Genomic DNA, 27,859 nt, shown 5'->3' with positions numbered 1-27,859 from the left:
GAGAGGAGCGGGGAGGCGAGGTCCCGGTCTCTCCCACCCCTGGTTTCCAGGCCGCCAGGAGCTGCTTTTCACCAAAATTGTGGTACCGGGGGTTTGGACAACCTGACTCAACGGATGATGCTGGGGGGTGCCTCGGGGACGGGGACTCTTGGCCCCTGCTTGCAGTGGGGCAGCTGCAGCCCCCCCAGGTGCCAGCAGGACCGAGCCACCCTGCACCCCCATGGCCACCCACCCGCACCCCCATTAGCCCGACGGGCACCTCCAACTGTGCCCAGCACCCCCCTGCTACCCCAACCCATCACCCCTAGGGACACCCCATATCCTCTACAGCACCCCCAGGGACACCCCTGTTACCAGCAGCCCTAGGGACACCCCATAACCTCCCCTCCCCAACATTTCTTGCTCCCAGAATCCCCAGGGGCACCTCATCAACCCTGGGGCACCCCATGCCCCCCCCAAAACCTGTCACCTCCAGGCACACCCCATGGAGCCCCCAGCACCCCCTGTTCCCAGCACCCACCATCGCGAGGGTACCCCACGCCCCTGCACCCCCCCAAGTCCCCCGACACCCACTGGGTTACCCCAAACCCCCCGTCCCTGCACCCCATTATCCCGCGGACCCCCCCGTCCCCATCACCCCCCCCCTCCCCGGGGACCCCCCCAGGGACGCCCCTCCCCACTCCAAGGCCCTTCTGGCCCCGCCCCCCTGCCCAATGGCGAAGCGGGGGTGTGTCCTCCGGCCCCGCCCCAAGGAGCGACGGACCAATGGACGCGGCGGAGGCGGGGCCGGGGCGGGGCGCGGTGCCCGGCCCACACGTGCTCGGCGGCGCTGCAGAGGGGCGCAGCGCATGGAGGCGGCGGGCGGCGCGGCCCCGGCCCCGGCCCCGGCCCCGGCCCCGGCCCCGGCCCCGGCCCCGGGCAGGGCTCGGCCGGCCCAGCCCCAGCCCCAGCCCCAGCCCCAGCCCCCGGCGCAGCCCCAGCCCCAGCCCAAGAGCCGGGAGCTCTTCAGGAGCCAGCGGAAGGAGTCCGAGGTAATGAGCGGGGGGCGGCAGTATCACCCCCCCCTCCCCGGGGCTCCTTCTGGCCGCTGCTCGAAGGCGGGGGGGGGGGGTGGGGGGTCCCTGCCCCAGGGGTTTGGGTTCCTGCGGGGCCGCGGTTGGAAGGAGCCCGATCCAGGGTTGGGGGGGGGTGTCTCAGTCCTGGGGGTGCCCCCCCCCCCCCCGCCCTGGGGGTTTGTGGGGTCCTGCGGGGGTGGGGGTGCCCAGTCCGGAGTGGAGGTCACCAAGGAGCCTACCCCGGCACTGACACCCCCACTCCCAGAGCTGGCAGCAGGGTTTTGGGGTCCCAGCTGGGCCCTGTGCTCCCCCACACCCTCCAGGCACCCACTTACCCCCCCCACCTCACCAGGGTCAGGGAGCTGCAGTCCCCTCCACCACCCTTCACCCCTCCTGCCCAAATAACGTAACCACTAACCCCCCCGGGCTGCACCTCCACCGCTGCTCTGCCCCGGCTGCGCCCATCTGGCTTCATGGGTGCCAGGCTGGGGAAGCAGGACCGGGCTCAGGTCACCAGGATCAAGCCCGGGACTGATGTCCCCGGCCACCACGAGACCCCCGTGAGCAGAGGACGGGAAGACCTCGCTTCCCCGCCAAGGAGCTGGGGGTCGAGGAGCTCCCTGGGGATGGCTGACCCAAAAGGGGTCCCTCCTCCCCCGGGGGGACGGTGCCCAAGTCGTGGCCCCTGATTCCTGCCCGTGAGTTTGGGGTTTGCTTTTCTCCTCTGGCTCGGCCTCACCGAGCGGATTAGCGCTGCACGCGCTTCGCCAAATTCCTCGTCGGCTTTAGCTCCCCGAACCGCCCCGCCGGCTTGGCTGCAAAAATTGGGTGAGAAACCAGCGTTTCTGAGCAAGTCGGGCTCAGCCCGGAGCCGCACATCCTCCGGGATCATCAATATTAATCGTGATGATGCGCATCGGTTCCAGCCCGGCTGCCGAGAAGGGATGCTGGGACTCAGAATGAGAAATTATGTTAATTTAGTTGATTATCCATTCATGTGTTCCCTTCCCAGGGCACAGCGGCGCGATGCCAGCGTTGGGTCGTCTGGCTGTGGCCGCCCGCTCCCTGCCCCGCCGTAATCCTCCGGCAAAGTTTCATGCTCCAGTTCCTCATCCGCAGGGTAGGAGGGGAGAGATCCACGACCCTACGGGCTTCAAAAGGGCAAAGCCTGGCCCCGAAAACTGTCGGATCTGGGATGCTAAGGACAGAGCACGGGGGGTTTGCATCCCCCCGGGCACTTTTGCTTCAAACCAGCCCCAGACTTTGTTTTTAAGCATATGTGGGGCTCTGAAATGCATCAAATATTCACTGGCACTTTAGGTCCTGCCTCTGCTTTCCCTGGGACTTGAGAAATGCTATTTTTAAACTCGCCTTCCAAATTTGCACTGTATTTTAAGTAGCCTCATGCGGACGTCCCACTCAAGCCCTGGAGACCCGTGTCAAGATCATCCGTGCACGAGTCACTGCTCCGGCGGGCTGCAGGAGCTTTAATGCAAAGGCTGAGAGCGCTGGCAGCCGTCCTGCCTCCCGAAATATCCATGGGGATGCGCCAGCCCCCTCGCTAACCCCAACCCGCTCTCCGCAGGGCTCGGTGGATTGCCCCAACCTGGAGTTCGAATACGGGGATGCTGACGGCCACGGCGCCGAGTTAGCAGGTAAAAGTGGCGTTTGGGTGCTGCGTTGCTATTAATAGGTGCCCGCCGAGGAGGGAAAAAAATAAATCCCTTGGGGAGTCGGGCGAGCGGGATGGGGGATGGATATCGAGTGGTATCATCCTTGCGGTAATAGAGCAAGAGGGATTTATTAATAGAGATCCACTCGCTCCCTGGGGATGAGCAAAAGGGACGCGCGGGGGCACGGGGATTACCCCGTGCTCCAAATTATCCGGGACACGATGACGGGCGTGCAGGGGGTGGGAGGACGGGTGGCGTGCCCGGTGGCACAGCCCAGGATGGGAAGTGTCACCCGTTTTCACGGGTGTCATGATGGGTCGAGTCCTCGTCCCAGATCTTCCTGCCATGCGGTGACTCCGGCTGCTTCTGCCCCGTAAGCCTCAGGGTCCCAAGCATATCTCGACCAGCTAAGGGGCTATTTTTAGCTCTGTGTGTCTCAGCTGCACGAGCTGGCTTGGCTAAAGCACATTTTTTCTTCGAGGGATCCTTCCTCCTCCCTTGCAGGACCGTTTCAGTCCTCCACGGTGCTGCTCAGCCCCGTAGGACTATAGGAATTATATAGGAACAGCTAGAAATTATATAGGAACAGGCACAACATCGTGTCCCTCCAAGTCCAGCCCCTATTTGCAGGTCCCAAAATGTCCGAGCTGCTGGGTGTGAAATCAGTGCAGGTCTTGCCCGGGTGCTCCTGCGGTCCCTCCCTTTGCAAACTGCCTTAACTGGGATGGAAAATGACCCCCCCAAAAAAACCCTACGAAATTGCAAATGCAGCTCAAGCACTGTCGCTGTGGGCAGGAGCGTGGGACACGGGGATGAAAATGATGAATTTGGTAGCATTGGGTGGCCCCAAGACACCCCTTGGAGCTGCAGAAGAGCTCAGGGATAAGTTTAGGTCTCTGCCCCATCTCTCCTCGGGTGCGTAGGGATGCTTCAGAGTCCCACAAGGAATTTGGCAATGAGGAGGAGGGTGAAACTCCTCCAGGTCCCTGCTGACCCCTTTCTCCATCAGAGCTGTACAGCTACACCGAGGAGCCCGAGCTCAGCACCAACAGGAGATGCTTCGAGGAGGATTTTCACGCTCAAGGTACCAGCTCTGGGCTCAGCACCCCGGGGCTCGGGGCAGCCCCCCTGGGTGAGAGTGGGACCCCCGGGGAGACACCCAGCTGGTTGTCGTGTCCCCTTTCCAGTGCAGGGCAGGAGGTGGCTGGAGCTGGATGGGGCTCAGCAGAAGGCCTACATCATGCGCCTGCTGGATGGGCTGGAGGTGGTCAACAGGGACAAGCGGCTCAAAGTGGCACGGGCCATCCTCTACCTGGCACAGGGTAAGGACCACATCCCCCGTGTCTGGATGCGGCCGCTTATCCGCTGCCTGACTTCGGCACGGGGGCTTGGGAGAAGCCTTCTCTTGGGGTTGTGCCAGGGCGCTGCAGTGAAGCTCCTTCCCGGGATGGTTCCGTGTGCTCCAGGGGTTCAAAGACAGCTCCCCCCTAACCAGTGCCTCCCTTTGGGCCTCTCCAGGCGTCTTCGGAGACTGCGATAATGAAGGTGATGTCCTGCACTGGTCTCGGCACAACAGCTTCCTCCTGTACCAGCTGGGAACCTTCACCGCCTTCCTGGAGCTCCTCAACATGGAGATTGAGTGAGAGGACCCGCGCTGCCCTCACCCTCCTCACCATCCTTGTCCTCTTCTTCATCTTATTCTTTCTCCTTGCCCTCCGCACCCTCCTTTTCTTCATCTTCTTTCTCCCCATCCTCCTTGCCCTCTTCTTCCATCCTCTTCACCCTCCTCCTCTTCATCTTCTTTCTCCCCATCCTCCTCGCCCTCTTCTTCCATCCTCCTCACCCTCCTCCTCTTCATCTTCTTTCTCCCCATCCTTCTCGCCCTCTTCTTTCTCCTTCCTCCTCCTCCTCACCGAGGACCAGGGAGGTGCCGCAGCCACAGCACTTCCCCCAGCACGGTGTTTCCACCGCTGCAGACGTAGGCTGGGTGTCAGGGCGAGGAGCAGCCCGCGCCCAGTGGCTGGCGCTGAGCTCGTCCCCTTCCCCGCAGCAACAGCCAGGCCTGCAGCAGCGCCCTGAGGAAGCCGGCCATCTCGCTGGCCGACAGCACGGAGCTCAGGTACCTCCCCTCTGCCCCCCGCTAGCACGTTGGGTGGAGGCTGTGGGACAGCCTCTGGGGACAAAGTGGCCTCTGGCTGGCAGCGTCACCTGCCTGCCGTGCTATCCCGGCAGGGTGCTGCTCAGTGTCATGTACCTGATGGTGGAGAACATCCGTGTGGAGCAGGAGATGGAACCCCCCGAGTGGAAAACCTGCCGGGAGACCTTCAGGATGGAGCTGAGTGAGCCACAAAGTTCATTGTGCCCTAACGAAGTCCCTTCATCGTGCTGGACCAGTGGGGAGACCTCAGGGATGGGAGATCTGCTCTGAACCTGCTCCTGGTCGCTCTCTCCACCAGGTTTCCCCGTGCACACTGAAGAGCCGTTTGCTCTTCTGCTCTTCACGATGGTGACCAAGTTCTGCAGTGGCCACGCTCCACACTTCCCCATGAAGAAGGTCCTCCTCCTGCTCTGGAAGGTGCTTCTGGTGGGTGCAAACCCTTCCTTTTTCCAGAAACCGGTCATTTTGGGAATAGTGCTGATGCAGCCTGGATGTTCCCCACTATTCAATCCAACCATAATGCGGTTATTTAGGATGGCACAGGAAGCTGACACGAGGCAAACAGTTTCTTCTGGGACGAGGGTGGGCTGAGCCATGCAGAGGATGTGGGGTGGGGGAGAAGTCTGGAGAATGAACCAGTGACGTGGTGTCTTCATCCTCACCTCTCCAGTTTGATGGCCTCAAACTTCTGCTCCCCTGGAAGCCCAGAAGAGCTATGCAGTCCAGGTAGGATGTCTGCTCCCCACTTTCTCACCTCTCTTGTTGGTCCCTAGTTCACGCTGGGTGGATTTGAAGCCCTGCAGGCGATGAAGGTGAGGAAGCGGGAGGAGCTGGGGCTGCCGCCCTTGCCGGAGGACAGCATCCAGGTGATGCGCAGCATGCGCGCCGCCTCGCCTCCCACCTACTCCATCGAGCTCATGGAGCAGCAGCAGCAGAAGCGTGGTCACCGCAGCCGGAGGGTACGAGCGGGCTCATCCTCCTGGCGCATGGCCCAGGATGCTTTTCCAATGGGGACCATCATCTGTTCAAGGAGCCAGGCTGTGCTCCGGAGCGTGTTTCCTTTTCCCCCCAAGTGCTCCTGTGTTTTCCAGTTTCACAGAATCACAGAATGGTTTGGGTTGGAAGAGACCTTTAAAGGTCATCTAGTCCAACTCTGCCTGCCATGAGCAGGGACATCTTCAACTCGATCAGGTTGCTCAGAGCCCTATCCAACCTGGCCTTGAACACTTCCAGGGATGGGACATCCACAACCTCTCTGGGCAACCTGTGCCAGTGCCTCACCACCCTCATCGTAAAAAATTTCTTCCTTACATCTAATCTAAATCCGCCCTCTTTCAGTTTAAAAGCATTACCCCTTGTCCTATTGCTTCAGGCCCTGCTAAAATGTCTGTCCCCATCTTTCTTATAAGCCCCCTTTAAGGCCCCACTGAAAGGCCGCAATAAGGTCTCCCCAGAGCCTTCTCTTCTCCAGGCTGAACAATCCCAACTCTCTCAGCCTTTTCTCACAGGAGAGGTGCTCCAGCCCTCTGATCATTTCTGTGGCCTCCTCTGGACCCGCTCCAACAGGTCCGTGTCTTTCCTATGCTGGGGGCCCCAGAGCTGGACGCAGTACTGCAGGTGGGGTCTCACCAGAGCAGAGTAGAGGGGGAGCATCACCTTCCTCGACCTGCTGGCCACACTACTTTTGATGCAGCCCAGGATACGGTTGGCTTTCTGGGCTGCGAGCTCACACTGCTAGCTCATGTTCAGTTTTCCATCCATTTTCAGTTGCGGCAGATCAGCCCTGCACTTGATCCGGAGGAAGCGAGAGGACATCCTGACCCTATGGCAAAGGGCTGATAAGCACTGAGGAGCAAACTGCTCACAGCAAGCTCGTCTTTTTTTAGCTCCACTCATGGAGTTGCTGTGTTACGGTCCAAGGATGAAAACGCCTCTTTTGCTAGGGGAGAGATGTCAGATGGTAGCTCCAAAAGTTGAGATGGAAAATGGGGTCACACCTCCTAGAGCAGCAAGGTTAGAGGTACAGAGGGGGCTGTTCCTTGTCCAGGCTCTGGTAGCAACAGCTAGGAAGCAAATCCTCACCTGAGGAACATCTGGGAGCTTGATCCTTCCAGGATGGAGAGGTCTGGTGCTGGCGGCTGGGAGGGAAATGAAATCCACAGAGTGACTTGAATTTCTCCTTCCCCTTTTGCTGCAGCCCCTGGTGAAGCAAGACAGTTTGGATATCTACAACGAGAGAGACCCCTTCAAGAATGATGAAGCAGGAGTCGACGAAGAGGAGAACGATGATGTGGACAGCGGGATCGAGGGGGAACTGGACCTGATGGAGCGGGATGCGATTATCCCTGCGATGCCTGCTCAGCGCCCACCTATCGAAAGGGTGTCGTTCCCCAAAGGGCTCCCCTGGGCCCCCAAAGTCAGGTAAATCCATCTGGTTTCATTGCCATCCTCCCCAGTCCTACCTGTCCTGGAGTTCATTGCAGGCTGAACGTCAGTCTGTGGCAAGTTTGTTGGCCTCTGGCAAGTTGAACTGAAGTGACTCCAGTTCTTTTTTTGTCTCAGTTGGTCCTTTCTGGGCTGGGTTTAGCTGAGCCCTTCCCCAGGCTTTACAAACCAAGCATGGCCAAGCTTGGGCAATAAGTGGTAATCCCATTTTGGACAAGCCAGGTTGTACTGGGAAGGAGGCTTGTGCTGGAGCACTGTGGGAGCAGGGTCAGCTTTCCCAACCGGCACCAATGGATCTCGGTAGGGCAGGGTCCTAGACTAATCTTCTTGGGAACTGGTTAATGACATCGCCTCTTGCTTTTTGAGTGGGACTCTTGTGTTGCCAGATGAAGCCTTCTTGAATGGCCTTGCTCTAAGGTGAGAAATTGGAGAAAAACATCTGAGGATAAAGAAGTTGGTGCCTTCCCTTCCTAAGACCAGTTCTGCTACATGTGATATAGGGGAAGGATTAGGAAAAGAGGGTGAAATCCTCTGTCCCCTTCCCTCTAATCCATGCGAGTTTTTTTGCTTTTGTTCTGAAGCCTTGATTTAATCCAGTATCTTTAAATCACAGGAGCAAATAGATCTTTTCGATGTGGGAGCAGTGACAGGGTTAAGTGTGTCTATGCAGAGCACTCCTCACAGGGGCACGGCAAGAACTGGTTTCTCACGTGGGTCTCCGCACCTGCGGTGCCGTGGTATTCCACATAACTTAATGCTCTCAGCTTCGAAATCAAAAGATCGTTGTTTTTCTTGGCTGGTGCCTGGAAATCCAGCTGGGTTTCTTTCTGCTTGTGAGAGCCTTGGCTCACAGTTCATGTCCTACTTGTAGTGCTGAGACCCTGACCAGTTCTCATGAAAGATGCCCAAGGTAGACAAGATGTCAGCTTGCTCTCTCGGAGCAGCACGTGCTCCGCCAGACTGCGGAGACAACATTTGTTCGCTCAGAGCAAGCAGATGCTACTTGAAGATGCATGTGCTAGGAGCACAGAAGGTGGATAAAAAGGTGCTGGTCATAGAGAACTCCTCTCCATTTATTTGCACACTCCCATGGAGTTGCACAGCAAATACAAATGGTTTTGGTTCATGTTGCTCCCAGCCAGCGAGAGCAATGGTGGCTTTAGCCCGCTGCTATTAAGACCTCTAGAAATCAATCCTAGAAAGCTCAAAGGTTCTTGCTGGTCCCACGCTGCTGTCCTTTCTGAGCAATGTAGGCTGTGATCTGGTATATGTCTATTTTCCAACCTTCTCCCTGTTTTTCTTTCTCTGCTGCTCCATCAGACAGAAAGACATCGAGCATTTCCTGGAAGCAAGCAGGAACAAATTCATCGGATTCACGCTGGGACAGTGAGTGTTGCGTGTGTAGGTCCAACAAAGTCTGTCTCATAGCTCCCATCAGTGCAGTTTAACTGGTGGGAGGTATCCACAGAGCTTAGGTTTTCTCAACTCAACCAGCCTAAGGCATGCTCAGGACAATGCGGCACAGCGCTGGATTTCGCTGGGGCTGCAGCAGTGCACTCGGCATTATAAAAACATGTTCTTGGAGATGCTGGTCTCCAAGGACCTCTTTCTATTAAAAATCAGACCCCTGGCCCAAGCCAGAGACTGGTTTGATGCAGGAGGGAGTTTGGACAATCTGGTATGCACAGCGAATTACCCAGTTCATGAATAAATCAAGCTGTGGGTGCAGAGTCATCCTGGCACAGGCCCAGCAGGGTATATTCATTTGTAGGTGCGGTGCTGGGCTCAAGCTGGCTCCACGCAGAGACCTGATTTCACCCCGGTTCTTCGCCTCGATGTCTCCCCTCTCTTGTGCAGGCTTTGCTGGGGAGGAGGTGGGAGGGTGGGCAGCTCACGCCAACACCCCTCCCAATTCCTGACCCATCTGGGATGCGTTCAGTAGATTCAGTAGACTACAGGCTCCCTCTTTTCCCTCGTGTGACATGGAAGTGTTAAACCCAGATCTTCTTCCCAGCCTCGTACTTACCTTCTTTCATCCCCCCCAGAGACACCGAAACCCTGATAGGGCTACCACGGCCCATCCATGAAAGCGTGAAGACACTGAAGCAGGTAAGATGGTGGCTCCATGCACAGCACTTGGATGAAGCAGCCCAGAAAGCCTTGCTGAGCAGCAGTCAGCTTGTCTGACTCATCCCTTGCTATTTTTGCTCCCTCGCACTCAGCAGGTGCTCTGAGGTGGGATCGAACCCATGGGGATCTCATGGAAGTGGGGAAATCTTTGGCCAAGATCACCAGGGCCATAGGGGGATTGCAGGGCATCAAGTCTCATAAACTTTGTGATACAGCATTTACAACGAGTTTCAAGTTCCTCAGATGTATGCTCTCAGCTCACAGTAAATGTTTCATGTGAGTTTAGTCTTCTGCTCCTCTTCAGCTGATGTACAGCAACGCCTTCGGTCGGAGCTCTTGCTCTCTCTGCCTTGGGAAGTCAATCTGATAAATCCAGTCAAGGTCTGAACAGCTTGAGAGGGGCTGGATATCCACCACATGCGGTGTGGGATCCTCATGTCTAACCGGCTGAAACACAGTTACTGGAGGGATTAAGAGGGTCCATTCTTGTTAGTTGTCACAGGAAAGGCTTCTGGAGCTTCTTGCAGGAATTGGGGCAAAAAATGGAAAACTGAGTCCACACTGCAATTCCAAGTAGATTGTCCAGCACTTGGACTTTCCCTTTATCCGAGGTGGTGGTGTGGAAGGTGGCAAAGCTGAGCTACATGAGCATGTACACACCCGAACGAGATGTAAACAGTGCATGGCAATAATGGGTTAAGATTGTGAGGCTATAGTAGCACAGGAACGTATATAAGTTATAGAAGCTGTTAATATGTTTTGGAGGGCTTTAAGGACTTTGTTTAGCTGCTTTAAAGTAGTCGTTCATGATAAAGCAGAACTCGTGGCTTGCTTAATGCTTTTGCTTGACGTTGACCTATTCCCTGATTGGAGGAATAAGAAGATTCGGAAAGCCCCAGAGCCAGTTTGAGCCAGGAAAAGGAGACATAGTACAACTAGCCTAAAAAAAACAGGAAAGAGAAAGAACCCGCCTAGAGATGAGAAAAAGGACCCAATGAGAGAGAAGACGACCCCAGACTTGAGTATTACTATTGGACTAGACTATGGTGTGAGGGGCAGGAATTTAGATTGTAAGGGCATTAATTGCCCAGGGACTTTAGTTTTTGGGGTCCCTGTCCAGAGGCACCCAACTGGAGCTGTCTGAATTTGTGCACCATAGATAGACTAAATTACGCTTTTTATTTTGAAGGCCTTGATTAGAGATTCTGCTTCAGGGAACCTAGGGTCGAGCCTGAGGGAAGAAGAAGCGCCTGAGGGTGAGTGTGTGTGTGTGTGTGAGGATTCGAAAGGGGCACCCATCGGCTCACTGGAGTCGCCCGCTGCGAAGGGACTCGGGTCCGAGCAGTTAAAGTCTCGGGTGGTGTGTGCGCGACTCCTTGATTGGTGTGTGAATGCTCAGGCAGTGACATTTCCCTTAACAGTGTTAACATTGCTGCATCCTGGAGAGCATTTGCCACGTTGTGGTTTGAAGGTGACAGACTTCCAAAGTTGGGTTTGGACATAAATGCCCCGACTTGTGCTGTTCCCAAGGGGAAGCACGACCAGCCTTGGCTCCTGCAGTGCTCCACATGGAGTGAGACACCTCTAGAGGCCAACTGACCCTATCTAAGGTCTGGATTGCCTTTTGGAGGCGATTGTCCCTCTCCATTTACTTACAGAGAGATCCTAGAAGGAGTAGGTGGAAGTAATCAAAGGCATGATGTGTGAGGGGCTTCAGGGACAGAGGGATGTCCCACACAAAGATCAGTTTTTATGTGCTGTGACCTACACACCTAACTCGGGTATTACTGAAATTGGCAACTGTTGTCATCGCTGACTTGTGTTTCATCCTTCAGTTGTGATATTGCTCTGCCTCTTGTCTGTGTATTTTGCCAGCACAAGTACGTTTCCATCTCAGACATCCAGATCAAGAATGAGGAGGAGCTGGAGAAGTGCCCCATGTCTCTGGTAAGAAGTTGCTGCACCCCATCACTAGATAGACATGTGGAAGATTTCCAAGGTGTCGTAGAAATCCATACAATCTCCGTGATCCTTAGGACACAGCTTGGATGCTCTTTATTCTAGAAGTCCATATCTTGATCAAATGTAGCAGTGGAGAAAGGCCTGAGCTTCCTCCAGTCAGCATGCAACTATGTCCATCATTAAGTCCTCAAGCTGGGTTTTATGGAGGTGACTGACATATCTCAAGTGTGTGGACTGGAAATACTTAATTTTCGCTTGTTTCTAATGTTTCTCTGTGCTAGGGGGAAGAGGAAGTCCAAGAAACCCCTTGTGAGATCTTGTATCGAGCAATGTTGTACAATCTCCCCCAGTATATGGTAAGCCTGTGTGTCTTAAAAGTGAAGAGCTTTTGAGTGGGGAATGGTGCCCATCTGTGAGCTGCAGAGCTCAGCATGGGGCTGCTGGGGTGTGTTCCGGACTTGAATGGTGAGATTTTTGTGGGAATCCAGAGCAGAGTTGGGTGGAAAGTACAGTCCAAGAGGAGGGATTCAGAGGATCAAGGGGTGTAGATACCCAGGGGCACGGTCAAATGGTTGGAGACAGGTCAGTGGTTGAAAGTAGGATGTGCGCAGAGGATTGGGAACAAGGAACAAAGTCCTCCACATTGGTGGGAGCTCAGAACTGGCTCCTGCCTTCCAGACACTGAGGGGAACCAGTCAGGGATGGCCCCATGTCATCTCTTGAGCTGTGTGAGCTGTAGTATTTACCAGCAAGTCGTTGCACACTGATGCGGGCATCTTCACTTCTGACCTCAAGAAGCAACCTACAGACTTCACTGGTCCCTTGAGCCTTTGTCCTTCTTGCTGAGATTAACTTTCCATTGCAATATCGTGCTGATCTCCAAGCGTGATGGCTTGCTGGGCCAGGAACCAAACTAAACCATCATCGTGCTTTACGTAGCTCAGCAAACAAGGTGGCAATGCCTTCAGGTCTCTGCCAACCTGGCTGTGCTCTCAACCGCTGTTCAAACTGTGGCGAGTCTGTAGGTTATGACCTTCCGTACAGGGACATCCCTTGCAGCCTTCCCATGGTCCCAAGAGATTCCCGGAGGAATACAATGCGTGTCCTGAAATTCAGCTATGTTGCCGGGTTGGATGGGGCTCTGAGCAACCTGATCTAGTGGAAGGTATCCCTGCCCATGGCAGGGGGGTTGGAACTAGATGATCTTTAAGGTCCCTTCCAACCCAAACTGTTCTGTGATTCTTTGATTCTAAGATGCTAATTGGGTCATGTGCACTCTGTCTGTAGGGAGAGACAAACACAGATTTAAATGCATTAAGCTCCAGGTGTCCCTTGCATTATTTTATCCATATTACTAGAGCTCAGGTGCTCATGATGCCTTAAGTTAAGGCTAAAACAGAGCTGCTGTGCTCCCCACGCTTGGCCTGTCTGTCCAGGGTATAAAAGGAGAGGCTGAGCCTTGGCATAGTCAGTCCATCACGGTGAGTGGAGCTTGGGCTGGTGAAACCCTATAGAGTTGGCTTGAAGTTGTCCAGTTTCAGCAATTGCAGGAGAAGGAAGGAATGCCCCTTCCTGGGATCATCCCTCCACGCCTGCCCTCTTCTGCAGATAGCTTTGCTGAAGATCCTCCTTGCTGCAGCGCCCACCTCCAAAGCCAAGACTGACTCCATCAATATCCTGGCAGACGTGTTGCCTGAAGAGATGCCGTAAGTCCCTGACAAGGTGGCCACCAACCCTCCCAGCTTTGCCACAAAGTCTTGGACCGAGCAGGAGAGTTGGGGTTTGCCAATAGGTTCGGAGGGCTCCAGATTTGGGGACATCTCTTTGGATAGGTGCAAGCTACTGTTGCCACCAGGGCAGAGGGGTGAAAGCCAAGGAAGAGCGATGCCGGCTTTTCAGGAGCGTAGCAATTCGAGCGCAGTCGGCAGCCACTGTGCTCTGCTAGCTAAGTGACACAAATCATAAAATCATGCTAATTGACACAAATCATAAAGACACGTGAGCATATGGCAGGTGTCCTTCATACCACTCCCTCAGGATTGCTGTCGGAGGGTAATCAGCTTTTTTTTTCCTTTTTTTAATGCACTTTGGTGTCACCAGGCAGGAGAGGATGGAAATGGGAGTCCCAGGGGGAAGTGAAGGTCCCTGTTTTTGTAGAGCCTGTCCAGATGAATATGAACTTAACAGTCCCTTAGTCCTCCTTGCTCCCATACCCACTGTGCTGTTGTCTTCTTTCCCTCCAACCCAGCATCACTGTTCTTCAGAGCATGAAACTGGGGATTGACGTGAACAGACACAAAGAGATCATCGTGAAGAGCATCTCGGCTTTGCTGCTGCTGCTCCTCAAGCACTTCAAGCTGAACCACATCTACCAGGTGAGCGTAGAGAAGGGGTCGGCCATTGCCAAGCTGGTCTTGAAGCCGGTGTGTCCTCATAGACCCTCTCCTAAAAGACCTCTCTAGGAAGCGTTTCCATGAGGAGCTGCAGATCGCTTTTCCATAGCGGGGAACCCTAGCCCCGGGCCAGGATTTGTATAGGGTTACTCAGGCAGGGATAACCTGCCTGCAATATATCTCTGACTGTGTTTTGACAGGATCGTTTCCACTCACGTGGAAGGAGTTTTCAGACTTCTGGAAAAATTTCATGCTGTGGCTCATCAGTTTAAAATTTAGGAGATAGCATGAGCCTCCCTGGCAGAAGGGGGAAGGGATGGGGGTTAGAAAAGACCCTCTTTTGCTCTGTCTCATTTCCAATGACCAGAAATAGTGCAGGGTAGGACCTCATGAGGTCAACTAATCTGGTCCTCTGTCCCTCGGCAGGATCAAGTTCTTGGGGCTCCAGTTTCAACAGAGCCTGGAGGTCTGGGTCCTAGATGCAATCTGATTTTTGTTTCATCTGCATGGCGTGAATCGAACTGCACCCGCATGAGGGCTTTCCTTGGTTAAAAAAAGACCGAGGACTGATTTGAGCTGTGGCGTGGGCCCAGTTCTCCACCCATTCTGCAAGTCAAACAATTAATGTTTTGTAATTTTTTTTTCTTCTAAAGGTTTCAGCATGGTACAAATCCATCTGTGTTATGAAGCCCACTGATATTTATCTGAGGATAAATATAAATCCATATATTGGATTGGATAAAATGAAACAAAACCCTACATTTTTACAATCCTACATTTGTTGTGGGTCCCCCCACGTCCCTTCACTAATTTTTCTGGCTTCACCCCCAAAATGGCTCCTCTCATTTCTTCCTCCGTGGCAAGAGGACCCTTGCAGTCTGGTGCTAAGTCTGGAGAAAGCTGTGGGGGTTTCCCCCCCGATTCTGCTTTTGTGTCTGATTTTGAGTGAGCCATCATAATGTCTTTCAGTGCCGGAGCTGGTCTCAGGTAGCACCCCGAAAACCACTGCAGGGGCTGAGATGATGCGTCCAGAAAGCAGTGGAGGGTAACGGAGAGCATGGCTGGTCCAGGCTCTGCTGGGGGTCACCCTGTGCTCGCCGGCTGCTGCGTCAGTGCGGCAGCAACCGCACGGACCTGCACACCAACACAGGTCATGGTTTTTTTGTCTCGGTTCTGTCCAGATTTGGCATTTATTACGCCAAGAGAGAAACGCCATCAATTTATTGCAGTTCAGGATTATCTTCGGTCAGATCCTATATTACATACTTGCCACTGGCAGCTGCATTTCAAAGCAGTGAGAGCATCTCAGATCCTGGCTAGCGGGGACTGCTGATTACTCACTCGCAAATAACGGTGGCGGTGTCATCGGTGGCGTACCGAGTGTTGATAGCTTGTACCAGGCTGAGACGAGACGTGTAGGAACAAACTGTTTCTTCAGTCTCAAATTTGGGATGTTGATGGCAGGTTAGTGAGAGGCATGGGTAGGACAGGATGGGATATTGCTGCTATTTGTGTCTGTCTCTTTAGAGGTGTCCTGGTTTCGACAAGAGGACAGTAGAGATTTGTTGTATTGTGCAGCTGTACATACCCAGACCATTTAATGTTTAGAGGGGGAGGGAAATTAAAAGCATGTATGAAGGTAAGGGTACTTTTTTCAGTTGAAATTTGAAAAGGGACTGGGGTTAGCATGTGACAGCAATAGGAATTATTGTATTTTCTCATATAATAGCTACATCTCCTTCCCTCTTCCCCATATACTGTTTTGCCACAGATTTTTATCTTGAAAAGCTACACTGCAGTCACTAGGTGCAGCTATTCCTAAACTACTGCCATAAAGTTTGTGTGCCCACTCTATGGCAAATAGAGTTTTCCATAGAGTTGCTGTATATGATGCGAGCCTTATACAGCAGACTTCTGCAAGGGGAAGATGGTCTGCGAGGTGTCTAGAGCAAACCATTGAGACTGCTTTGCTTTTGGCTGGAAATGGGTTTCCATTCCCAGATGATGCTCCCGGTTGTTCCAGTTAACGTTGATCCATTTCACTTCTCTTCCTCAGTTTGAGTACGTGTCCCAACATTTGGTGTTTGCCAACTGCATCCCGCTGATCCTGAAGTTCTTCAACCAAAACATCATGTCTTATATCACTGCCAAAAACAGGTACAGCCACTTCTGGGGAAGAGAGAGATGATGGAGCAGGGAGGCTTTGTGCATGAGAAACCCTAACACATGAATATGTGGTGGGACCAAGTGACCTCTGGTCCCTAGCATGGCTTTGGGGCAGTATGCTCTCCACTACAGGAATACACAGGAGGGGAGCAAATCCCTTCTGCTTAATGAGGCGGGCTGGATGGGGGGTTTCCAGTCTCTCACTGGACTACTAAAATACACGTAGACCTGTCTCCCTTGCTGACAGTAGGCTTGTTTTCATCTTTACATGGACTCCTGGAAAGCAGTCCAGTGCCACTGGGCATCTGTGGGCCACAGCTTCAAAAAGGCTAGATGGGTGAGGTCTTCTAGGTCTTTTCCACTTTTTATAGCTATAATTCAGCTTTCCTGACTTCTTCAGGTTTTGCATAGTGGTCACTGCCTTTTACTTCTGGTTTGAGAAAGACACTAGCCCCGTTTTGAGTCTGTATAGGGACTGGCTGGACTACTGCAAGTCAGCATAAGAACGGAAAGAGCACAACTCTTTCACAACTCATTAGGACTGGGTAGGATTTCCCTGTTCGGAGGGGAGCACCGCAGGGGATGTTGCTGTTGGAACGATGAAAAGATCCTTTTTGTTGCTTTTTGATGCTCTTTTTGTTGCTCGAGCCACGTGTGTAAGTTGGTCTGTCTCCTGCACAGTATGGTTGTGTGTGTGTGAGAAGGCTCGCATGAAAAAATAGAACGTAATATATTAATTCTCTTGCTGATAAACATTTCCACTTTTGGTCCTGTGCTTCAAAGGCACCTAAGTGAGGAGGAAATGTAGCCCAGGAGCACTTAGCTCTCTCCTCTGCTTTCTGATGGAGGTTTCAAAGGCAGGATACGCTCTTGTGAAATGAGGTGGGGTTTGCAGCTGGATGCTCCAGGGAGGCTTAGCTTTTCTGCCCAGCCCAGTACCCATTTGTCAGATAGCGGCGAACAACGTCAGGCACTGCCCTGCAAAAAGGATCGCGGGATTTTGTCATGTTCAGATGTGTGGACCCGAGTCCAGCGGTGCTACAACGGGAAATATCAGAAGTGATGCCAGTACAATGACGACTGGCAGCAAATGAGCCGTGGGGCTCCTGGTCCTGAGCTGGCTCCCTCTGAGTTCTCTTGCTTGTATCTGCATGGCACTTCCAGTTTTAGGGTTATGATGGGTAGGAGCCAGCGAGGAGCATCTGTCCTTGTGTTCAGACAAGCCTATCCTGGGCCAAACACTTTAAATGAAGCCTGTTTTAGGGGATCTCCCGACCTTGGGTCTTCGTCCTGGATTGCCTCTGACTCAGTGATCATCACAAGTCAGCTTGTTGCTCAGCTGCTGAATTTAAAAACAAAAAATAGCAAACAAGAGGGAACACAAGAACTGAAGCTGTGTGATAGTGCACGCTTCATTTTAGAATGGTGCACGCCTCAGGGCACAGATAGCATCAGTGTGTCTGTGTATGTATACATACATTTTATATATATATACACACACACACACACACACATATATATATGTATATACACTTTTTTATTAGCTACTTTTACAAAGGCAATAGGCCTGGAGGGCTTCGAAAGACCTGATGCCCTCGTTGTGAATTTTCTTGCTGGTAATCAGATGTCTCCATTTTAACCTAAGATCTGTTTTGGTTTTTTTTTTCCTCTTTTAAAATATGCATATGAATAACTAATCTGTCATGTCTTAATGGATCCAAATCCTTCAAGTCCGTATTAATGCACTCAGGATGTGCTTCGGAGCCAGGAGGAATCGACGTGCTCCATTAAGCTGAGACGCGAGGCAGCGGTGAGGCTGGGAGCCCATTTGGATGCCGTCTGTGCAGTCGGAAGTGCAGGAGGGAGGCACGTCCGCGCAGCACCGGCTGCGGGCTGGTTCACGTGCCCAACGTGGCTCGCTGGAGATGGGATTGCTGCCCATCCAAACTACTTGCTGCATAAGGCAGCGCTGCCATTGCAATTCAAACCCCAGGCACAGGGAAGGAAGACGTTACAGATTGCTGGGCATAATCACGTAGATCATCTTAAAAAGTTGCTTTCATATTTACCTGGTTCTTAACGAGTTCCTTCTTTCCTGTTTTCCACAGCATTTCCGTCCTGGATTATCCGCACTGTACAGTCTATGATTTGCCCGAGCTCACTGCAGAAAGCCTGGTAAGCAGCACAGAAAGGGTCATTGTGACCAGTATTGCTGTATGCAAGAGGGTGAGGAAGGATTTTTGTTTTCTTTTTTCTGTCTTCTTTTTCTGTACCCCCAACCTTTCCAAAATCAGACTTTTTTTCCCCTCCACACTTGAAAATTCCTCCCATCGCTATTCTGACTCGCTATCAGCTATGGGGAGGTGGGGAGGAGGCACTGCTGGCGTTGTGCACCCTATAAAAATAGTTGGTTTTAGAGTTTTCCCTTTCGCTTCTCCAAACAAGAGAGCCTGCTTTTAAAAAGGATTTGCCCAGAGGCTGTTGCCTCCCAGGTTTAAATTGCTCTGAGCACTTGCATTTCTTAAGATGCCAGTAGATTAAGGAATGAACCAAATTCCCTACGGAGAGGAGCCTAAGTATTATGGAGACCGGCCAGCGCGATGGGCTGTGTGAATATACGGACTACAGATAAGACATTAATGCTGGCAGGTTCATAACTGCAATAATTCAAATGCAGAGCAGGTTGGACTTGGACAGGGCACAGAGCAGGGGCAAGCTTTGGGGTTAACAGGGAGGAGGATCAGAGGGAAGAGAGACCATAAATGATGCAGGAATCATTAAGAAGGAGCCTGACCAAAACCAGTCCGGGCAGGGATGATCTCATGTTGCCTGGCTGCTAAAATCTTAAGCCTATGTTGTTTTCCTTAACTGTGTAAAGGTTAAAATGATTAAAGTGAAAGATTTTCCCTAGTTTCTACAAGCCAGAGTTTCTCATTAATCCCTCCAAGGCTGTGGTCAGCCAGGACAGTCAAACTGATTTTATTGGATCTGTAGCTACAGCATTTCTGATGTGCCACTGCGATGCAAATTCCTGCCGTGAGTTGATTATGCCAGATCAAATTTATACAAAAACCTGCTGTGGAGCGCGCACAGGTGGGTGTGGGATCATCACGCGTGGCCGGCGTGCTGGCTCGGTCCTCCACCGCTGTCCCACGTGCCTTTCTGCCAGTGCTTCTTGCCTCCTTTTGGGTGCCTGCTCGGGGTGATGGCTCCTGAGCATCGCCTCCCTCCTTATCAACGGGATCAGTCCCCTGTTTTGTGCTGGTCCATGGGCTACTTGCTGAAGGCTGGGTGTCCTGGCCAGGCTGGGTGCCCATCCAGCCCTGCCAGGCTCCCACCGACCGTATCCTGGCCCGATGGGGACATCTAGTGACACGTCGCTGAGCGCTCCGATGGCTCATGCTAATCCTTACGCTCACGCTAAGCTTTATGGCTGTAGGAGAAGACTGCACTTTTTCAGGGAAAATATTCCCAGTTACCCTTTCCCAGTAAGGTTTGGTCCCTAGTTTGGGAGCTGTTGCATTAAATGACGGTGCCTCATCGCTTTCCTCCAGCAGACATGGATGTTAGCCTCACGGGAGACTAATTTAATTAGAAAATATGCAGAAACCAGCTTGAATTTTATCATGTGTGTTCATCTTTGGGAGGATATCCATGAATGTAAGGATTTAATAGAAATTAAACATGCCCTGGTACTTGAGGCATACGCTTGTGCATGTATTTATGTTTCTTCAGCCAACATTTTATGTGGTTTTTTAGCTTTTTCTTTAATACTCTGATGCACTGATTTTAACATCCCAGCGGTAACACATTTCGTAGCGGATATAACAGATGATTATGTTTTCAGTGGGTTGAACACAGGATCGTGTGTGTTTGGTTTACTTCCATAGAAAACCAGGACGAGTTCAGCAGTGCTGCCTGCAGAGGAGGGGCCCTTTGGCTGTGGGGTAACTGCTGTCCGCACATGGTGTAAATCAGGAGTGGCTGCAGTCCCGGCGAGGTAGTGAGGGCTTCACCCATCCTGTTGTGGAACAGGCTCTTTGATTTCTTGCCGGTCCTGGTCTCCCCTCTCCTGTGACGGAGCTCTCGCTCCCCTCCAGCTCCTCGTGTTTGGGCAGAGGGCTGCAGAGGACCCTGCTGCACTGTGTCGTGGTGCCATGGGGAGGGTAACAGGAGACGGGGGTAAAAGGGGGATTAAAATCTGTTTAGCCTGTTCCCTCCTTCCGTAAACCTGATGGAAAGACTCTCATTTACTTGAAGCTATAGAGACAACATCAGATTGGTGACACAAATAAATCCAGCTGCCTATGAAATGGCCCTTATTCTACTGGGGTCTTTTTGGAAAAGCTGCTTGGTGCAGAGGGAGCAGATGAGGACTGGGCGCCGATATGAAACCGCACGGGCACTGCTCCTGAGCTGGTACCCCCAGAGCTGCACGCAGCATCCGCGAGAGCCTCGGTGACATCTCGGTGACATCCCACCTCTGTGTTCTGCTGTGCAAGCTTGGCTGGGTGCGCAGGAGCCTCCAGCACAGACGTCGCCTCTATGGGCAGAAAAGTGCATTTGCTCAGAGTGGCTTTTACCAAATCCCAGAATTAAATAAAATAAGTCAGAAGCACTTTCTTGTTGGCCTCTAAAAATTATACGTACAATAGCATTTTACCAGCTTACTCAAACGATAGTTTGGTGGTTGCTTTTAAGAACAAAGGTATTATGCTGGCGGGGTTTTCTTGGGTAAATCTAGTTTCAAAGCTGGATTAGACATTCTGACAGAAGGGGCTCCCTGGGGTCGTCCCCAAACTCCTCCTGAGGATGCCCAGAACCTGGATCGTGCACCAGGCTGCAGTTTTTGCCATGAGTTGTTAAGGCTGTAGCTTGCTGTAAGTGGTTTATAAATTAAGCAGCACTTGTTTCCACTCTCATCCCCAAACAGGTTATTTGTGGGACACTTCTGCTGTGCTCAGTCTGTTCAAACATAAAGCAAGTTACTGTAGTGGTGGAATTACTGCTCAAATGTGCCACAGGCAATATTTATGCAAGCTGGAGCCGGGGGTGCTTACATTTAGCTAATATTTAAAATAATATATCAGCTGCACTGAAGCTGGAGGGGATCTTTGTTACAGAAAAGTCTTGTCCTCCTGATACAAATGCTGCTGTTTGTCATCCTGCGTTGTTATGCGATTTCCTTTTATTTGTCTGTAATATGTCCTCCAAGCATGTGGTAATTTATGAATTAATTTATATAATTAACAAAAACTGTTCTCTAAGTGGTGATCACTAGGCTGTAATTTGCTCTCTGACTGTAAACAACAAACACAAGTCTACCGCAATATATATTTCCCGTGACGGAATAATGTGATGTATCTTAGCTCTTACTCTAAACCTAAATGCAAATTAAAACGCTGATTACATCTGAGTCTTTCAGAACGGTTTTCCCCAGAATCCGTTGGCTTGTCAGCAGCATGATGATAACCCAAGTGAGGAGGTAGCTCCGCTGCTCACGCTCCATTGGAAATAAGACTCGTGAAGATAGTAAAAATAAAGACTTTCTGGACAAGGATCTCTCTGTGGCAGCGCTGTTGAATGCTGCCGTTACGGTTACGCTTTTCCTTGTCTGCTTTGCAGGAAGCCGGAGACAACAACCAGTTCTGCTGGAGAAATTTATTCTCCTGCATTAACTTGCTGAGGATCCTCAACAAGCTGACCAAGTGGAAACACTCAAGGACAATGGTAAGGTGATGTCCCGTCTCTCCGAGACCTGCCGTGGGCTGCCAGTGTTGCACCTCGAGTGTGTCCCCGGCTCTGCGCTGCAGGCTTCAGCCCAGCCTTCCTGCTGAGGGTTTCTTCTGGCAGTGCTGGGGCTTCTGCTGCTTCATAAGCTGCCCATTTTTCTTTCACAGACTGAGCCTTAAATGCAGAAATACTTTTCCTTCTGTAAATAATACTTATTTCTATGACCCTCAAGCCCCCTGCAGCAAGTTTTGGTTACGTTGAACACTCCTGTTCTACCTGCTTGGGGTTTGTACCGTACATGGCCCAGGCGTTAGCGCCCAAAGCTGCACAGACAGTACTTGTGTGGCTTTCTTGAACACGTTGCATTAATTTGTGTTGATTTCCTGACAGATGCTGGTAGTCTTTAAGTCAGCCCCAATACTGAAACGGGCTCTGAAGGTGAAGCAGGCCATGATGCAGCTGTATGTCCTCAAGCTGTTGAAAATCCAGACCAAATACCTGGGGCGCCAGTGGAGAAAGAGCAACATGAAAACCATGTCTGCCATTTACCAGAAGGTGCGGCACCGCATGAACGATGACTGGGCTTACGGCAACGGTGAGTAGTGCCAGGGAAGCATTCTCTCTGCGTGCGGAGTTGAAATCGGCTCGCAGGGGGTTTGACATGGTTCGCCCTATGACCTGTTAGGATCCCATAAACTTGTCTGGGTCAGTATTGGGGATTTTTTCAGAAGCTTTAAGGCACCGTTCGGCACCATCAGGAGGGAACAAATTGATTGCATGAGGAAAGGTGGGAATAATCAGATCAGGCTGGGACATGGTGAGCTCGTGTCTCCAACACAGAGTTCCCAGCAAGCCCAGGCCTGCACTTTGGCATTCCCAAATCACTTTTGCCATCAAGCTACTAAATTGTCCTGGTATCCGCACCAAACGTGCGTGCTTAGGATGGCCATGGAGTGAAAATCTGACTGATAGCTCTGCAGCTCACACCTGAGAAACAACAGCAGTTACATCCCAGCGGTGCAGATACTCTGAATCCTTAAGCTGAAGCACAGACTAGATGTGCCAGTCTGTTTAAACAGCTCTTATGTAGTCTAAATCCGTATTTTTTGAGGGATGTCATGAAGCTTCTGATGTTTCTCATGTACTAATCCATGGGATGCATCAGACCACATACTTTTATTTCATTGTAAGTACACTCAGTTGCTGCAACAACTGACCCAAGCTTAGGACAAGAAGAGAAAAGTATTAAAATATCTTTTTGCCTTAATAACACAGTCCTAAATTTTTGCTCTGCATGTATCTTCTTTTTAATGAGGATTAAGTAGAAAAATTGGGTAGCATTCCTGTTTCAAAATAAAACAGGGCAAGAAGTCAAAGCCTAACATCTTAACTTTTTTACAAGGGAGAAAGGCATTATAATCATATTAGGGTGTTCAACTGTAAAAGATATAATCTATTTTTTGAAGACTTGTATGCTTTTGATAGTCATGATACCACTATGACATTAATTCAGAAGAACGAAAAACTAGCCTCGCTATTTTTAATTTCACTTTAGGGCTAGTGGAGTTCCGCCAAAAACCAAAGGGCAGGAAGGCTGGGGAAGACTGGGGACTTACTTTCTTTTACCAGGATTTCTGTCCTGTCGCTGCCTTTCTCAGCATGCTGATTGTTCCCTGTGGGATTGAATATGGCAGCAGAACTTCTTTATGCCACTAATGGGATACAGCTATGGGATACTGCCTGCCTTGGGTGACTTAAATAGCTTGAGCACTACATGCACCAAAACAGCAGGAGAAGACCACCTACGTCACCTGCCCTGGAGCAAGGGTTTGCTGTAACAACTGAATTTACATGGCAATATTGAGAATAATGCAATTTTAAGACAGACGCAAAGGATAAATTGGGGTGTGTGTCCCACTTCCCCCAAAAGAGTTAATCAGCAACATAATGCAACACTCGATTGCACAATTCACTACTCAGCAGAGACTGCATCTTGACCTGGACGGTTTGCCAGGGAAGCACTTGGCTTTCAGAGACACAATCTGGAAGGGTTTTTCCTGGAGTGATTATTTTTATCTTTGTATATCTGGGTTGATATTCAGCTCGGACCTTTCCCTCCCTTGAGCACTGCTGAGCTTTGCCAATGAATTTACCGAACCTTTATGGAGCGAATGGCTATTTCATATCGATTTAGTGCTCATAAAGGTCAACTTTCAAAATACTTTTTTTTTTTTCATGTTACATGTTTACATAATATTACACGTTTAAAATATTGTGGTTATTACAGCCAGTTATTAGAATTTCAACATCATTCATAGTTAAATTTGTCCAAATTTAAAAAACCTTTGTTTTCGGAAGCTCATAATAAGCTTGCCAGGTTTTAGCTATATGCATTTAATCTTGATCTCTCCTTCAGACATCTGTGGAGATTTTCAGTAAAAGTGGTGGGGCCTTTCTGAAAAAAGCAGGAGCTTGGTAATTCTAGAGAGTCCTTAAAGCACACTGAAGAGCAGAAATAATGGCATTTCTATAGGAAGTTTTCTGACTCTGCTTAATTTACAAGTGATTTTAACATATTTCATTTAAATACCTTAAGTTAAAATGCATACATAATGGGAATTGATTAGGAATAATAATTAGGAATAACTGACTGGCTAATACTCTGGTCAATTCAGGCATGTGGTTGCTGTAAAATCTTCATCCTTTCTTTTGCTCAAACCTTACCAGAGTTATTTTTTCCACAATACTTTGGTCTTGGTTCTTCTTCAATGTAGATATCGATGCCAGACCATGGGATTTCCAGGCTGAAGAATGCACACTGAGAGCCAACATCGAAGCCTTCAACAGCCGGAGATACGACAAACCTCAAGACTCAGAGTTTGCGCCGGTGGACAACTGCCTGCAGAGCGTGCTGGGACAGCGGCTGGAGCTCCCCGAGGACTTCCACTACTCCTACGAACTCTGGCTGGAGCGGGAGGTGTTTTCCCAGCCCATTCGCTGGGAGGAGCTGCTGCACTACCAGTGAGAGCGACACCTTCACGGGCCCCTGGTCCCACCTCAATAAGGACTCAAGGTGCTACAGGCTGAGGAAAGGAAGATTATTTTGGACCTGGGTGTTCTTAAGCACAGCTGGAAAAAAATTACAGTCTTTCCACAGAGACCAAGCCTCTTTGTATCTACCCAGACACCCCCGAGTGTGCAACTGCCATCTTTTTGGAGGTCATCCCTTTCCTGTGACTTCTTGGAGACCATACGCTATCAACGGACCTGCACAGAGGCCACGGACCAGGTTCCAGTGCCATGCTAGTGGCAGTGTCAAGAGTGAGCTTATCTGGTCTTTACTGCAGATTGACACCAGTGTACGAGAGCTCAGAGTCCAGGTCTGTCTCTTAGCTTGGTTCACGCCTGTAACTTTGTTCTAAGAGTATCTCAACTGTGAAAGGTTTTCATCTCTCCCGAATGCCCCACGCTGTGCCCAATTTGTTTTCATTTATTCAGTTATGGCTGTCCGATAATGTGCTTCAAACACCCTACTGCCACGAACAAGCTGTCCTGCTTTGCTAATGAAGCTGAAAATAAGAAATACGTGGCACTGTCTGTGACAGTCGCGATCAGAGGTGGCAGGTTGACTTGGCCAAAGGAGACAACGTTACCTCTTGGCCCTGGGCTGGCATTGCTGCTGCTGGGATTAGACAGCCCAGCTTACCCAGGCTTGCTTCCACAACTGACAATTTTTGCGTTGTTCACCAAGAACAGTAATCCATTACCTTTTCACCGTTCCACTTCCCTCCACCACTCCGTTCACTTACCATTTGTATTAGAGTAAAATGATGGGTAAGCTGTGCAGTGTTTAGAGCTGTAGAGAAGGTTGATTGCCACATTTCTCTCCACCTGATTGTTTTTGAAGGATAATTAGTGCAGATAGCTTTCTTTAGCTCTTCTAACCCTGGAGGAAACAGTAAATGCCACATTAAATAACCTAATTTGTACACAGATTTTTGGTTATTTGGGGGATGTTTGTGCCAAGTCTGAAAGTGGGGAGGAAAAGTGCTTTGGTAGACAATTTATTGCCATCATATGAGGAAAAGAGCAGGCACTGTGGTCCATAACTTTCATAATGAATAGCATATTGAGCTGTAAATTTTCTATAAGGTCCATGCAAACGCTGCACTTGGGTAAAGCTGCGTTGCATGAGGATGGCAGCTGAAGGCAGGGTGGAAACCCTTGTGGGCTGACCTGCTGAATGAATCTCAGCCCTTGGTACCACGCAGGGTGACAGTCCCTTCTCCTCGGCCAACGGTGCCACCTGAGGGCTGCACTGAAAAGGCAGGTTGGGCTTCACAGTACTTTCTTTAGTATTATGATGGAGCCTGCAAACTATAATCTTTCTCTACAAAATTTTATTAGTCCAGCACAGGGAATCCTGGATCTAAGCTCCCCATGAAAGCAGGAGTTCGGCTTTTGTCAAGGAAGCATGTGTTCATATAGTGCAGGCAAGCACATAGGCCATACTGTTATCGATACATCAAGCACACAAGTGATAAAACCACAAGTAGTTGTTATGACAGGATTTGTGCTTATTGCTGTGGAATTAAACTGAGAATGTTTCCTTAATGGGGTTTGTAAAAGGCGCTTTTCATAGAAACAGCATTAGTAAACCTGCTCACCTTTTAAAATATGCTTTGTTCAAAATAAACCAGAGCAACTTTTAAAGCATATACACTTAAGCTTTTTTCTTCCTGCGCCTTAATTTAAATGCTTCCTTTGCTGCTTTTTTTGGTTTTAAAGGACAAAAACATCCCCCACAAACCAACCTATTAACTCAGCTCTCACCCCGGCCCCTATCCACTCTCTCTCTGCTGAGGAAAGGCCTTCTGTCTGACATACTTTGGATGTTCTATTCTGATGTATCTATAGAACTCCTGGGCTGTAGATGTCTTCACAGTGTTTGTGCTTGTCAAAAAGTAAAAAGTTGTTTAAAAATAAATAAAGCCTCTCCAGCAGTAAGGCATGAAAAACAGACATACAATCTATAATGGAAGCATGGTGCTGTCTTTAGGGATCTCAGAACTGGGAGAGCTCTGTAGCTCTGGACAAGTCATTTCAGCATCTGTACTTTAGCTCCCTTTCTAAAATATGGCACCGAGCATTTCCCTTTGTTCCCTAGAGCCTACTGGTAGTAAATAAACTAAAGATGAAATAAACACAAATAAATTAACAAACCCCAGCTAAAGATGGTGGACAGCTGAAGGGTCTGTTAAATATTTGAGTAGTAGAAATGCAGTATAAATACTACTATTTTCAGCATGTACTAGGGTCCAGAGCCCAGGACTAGACGGAAAGTTCAGGATTTTCTCTGTGATATTTTGTCTCATATTTTCCTACCAAATGTGCAGTCTCCCCCTCAGGCCAGGGTCCTGGGAATTTAGCTGTACCTCCGTGCGGTATCGTGTATCCTGACGCAAGGGACACTTCTCTAGTACTGTTGGTTCCTTTTTTCCTTCCTTCACATGGTGACCCCACACTGAGAGACTGGAGTGTTTTTTTTTCTGGTTAACCATTATTACACCCCTTGCTTGATGATTCCTCTGGTATTCTCTGTTTTAGAGTGATTTAGAAAACAATCCAATTCCCCAACAACTAAGTGTGAATGTAAAGGAAGTACTATCCATCCATTCAAATCCTTTTAATAAACTAAGGTCACGAAGGTAAGTGTTTCTTCACGGGGAAAAGGGAATGAATGCATTATTAAAGAATCAGAAACTTAGAAAAGCCCTTGGTATTTGGCTCAAAACTTTTTTTTTTCCGCCCCAAGTGTCTCTTTCCCACAATGTTTATGTTGGAAAAAAATAACCAGTACATACACAATGTACATTTTTCTACATTGTAAATTGTGCTTCATATAAGGTTTCCAGGGCTTTTCAGTGCCTTCTATTTTTACTGAGGTAGAGAATAGAAATACAAATCTTACCTGAATGTCTGTGTGGTAGAGGATGGTATAAACTGTTATCTTTGAATACTATTTATTTCCACCACCACCACCAAAAGTTATTGTTCCTAGAGATACACCTCTATACAAAACCTGAACCTCTGTGTAAAAAAGTAACTAGGGACAGGTACACCTTTTAACTTAAATATTTGTGT

At 50.2% G+C, this 27,859-nt stretch overlaps 1 protein-coding gene across 1 annotated transcript; it reads left to right on the top strand.

Moving 5' to 3' along the window:
• Nucleotides 1-908: 908 nt before the first annotated feature.
• Nucleotides 909-26,651, top strand: STRIP2 (striatin interacting protein 2; the record flags this gene model as incomplete). The annotated part of the gene is made up of 21 exons (XM_050906585.1): nt 909-1,031; nt 2,641-2,710; nt 3,738-3,812; nt 3,916-4,050; nt 4,247-4,367; nt 4,779-4,847; nt 4,961-5,067; nt 5,185-5,312; nt 5,660-5,845; nt 7,084-7,307; nt 8,652-8,717; nt 9,377-9,440; nt 11,337-11,408; nt 11,705-11,779; nt 13,032-13,129; nt 13,672-13,798; nt 15,873-15,973; nt 18,091-18,157; nt 21,608-21,712; nt 22,106-22,310; nt 24,490-26,651. Coding segments are annotated over 21 exons (2,469 nt in total), but the record flags the coding sequence as incomplete, so codon positions are not given.
• Nucleotides 26,652-27,859: the final 1,208 nt, after the last annotated feature.

This window comes from Gymnogyps californianus, chromosome 1 (genome assembly GCF_018139145.2).
Source record: "Gymnogyps californianus isolate 813 chromosome 1, ASM1813914v2, whole genome shotgun sequence".
Classification (NCBI taxonomy): domain Eukaryota; kingdom Metazoa; phylum Chordata; class Aves; order Accipitriformes; family Cathartidae; genus Gymnogyps; species Gymnogyps californianus.
This window is presented reverse-complemented; position numbering and strand designations above follow the sequence as displayed.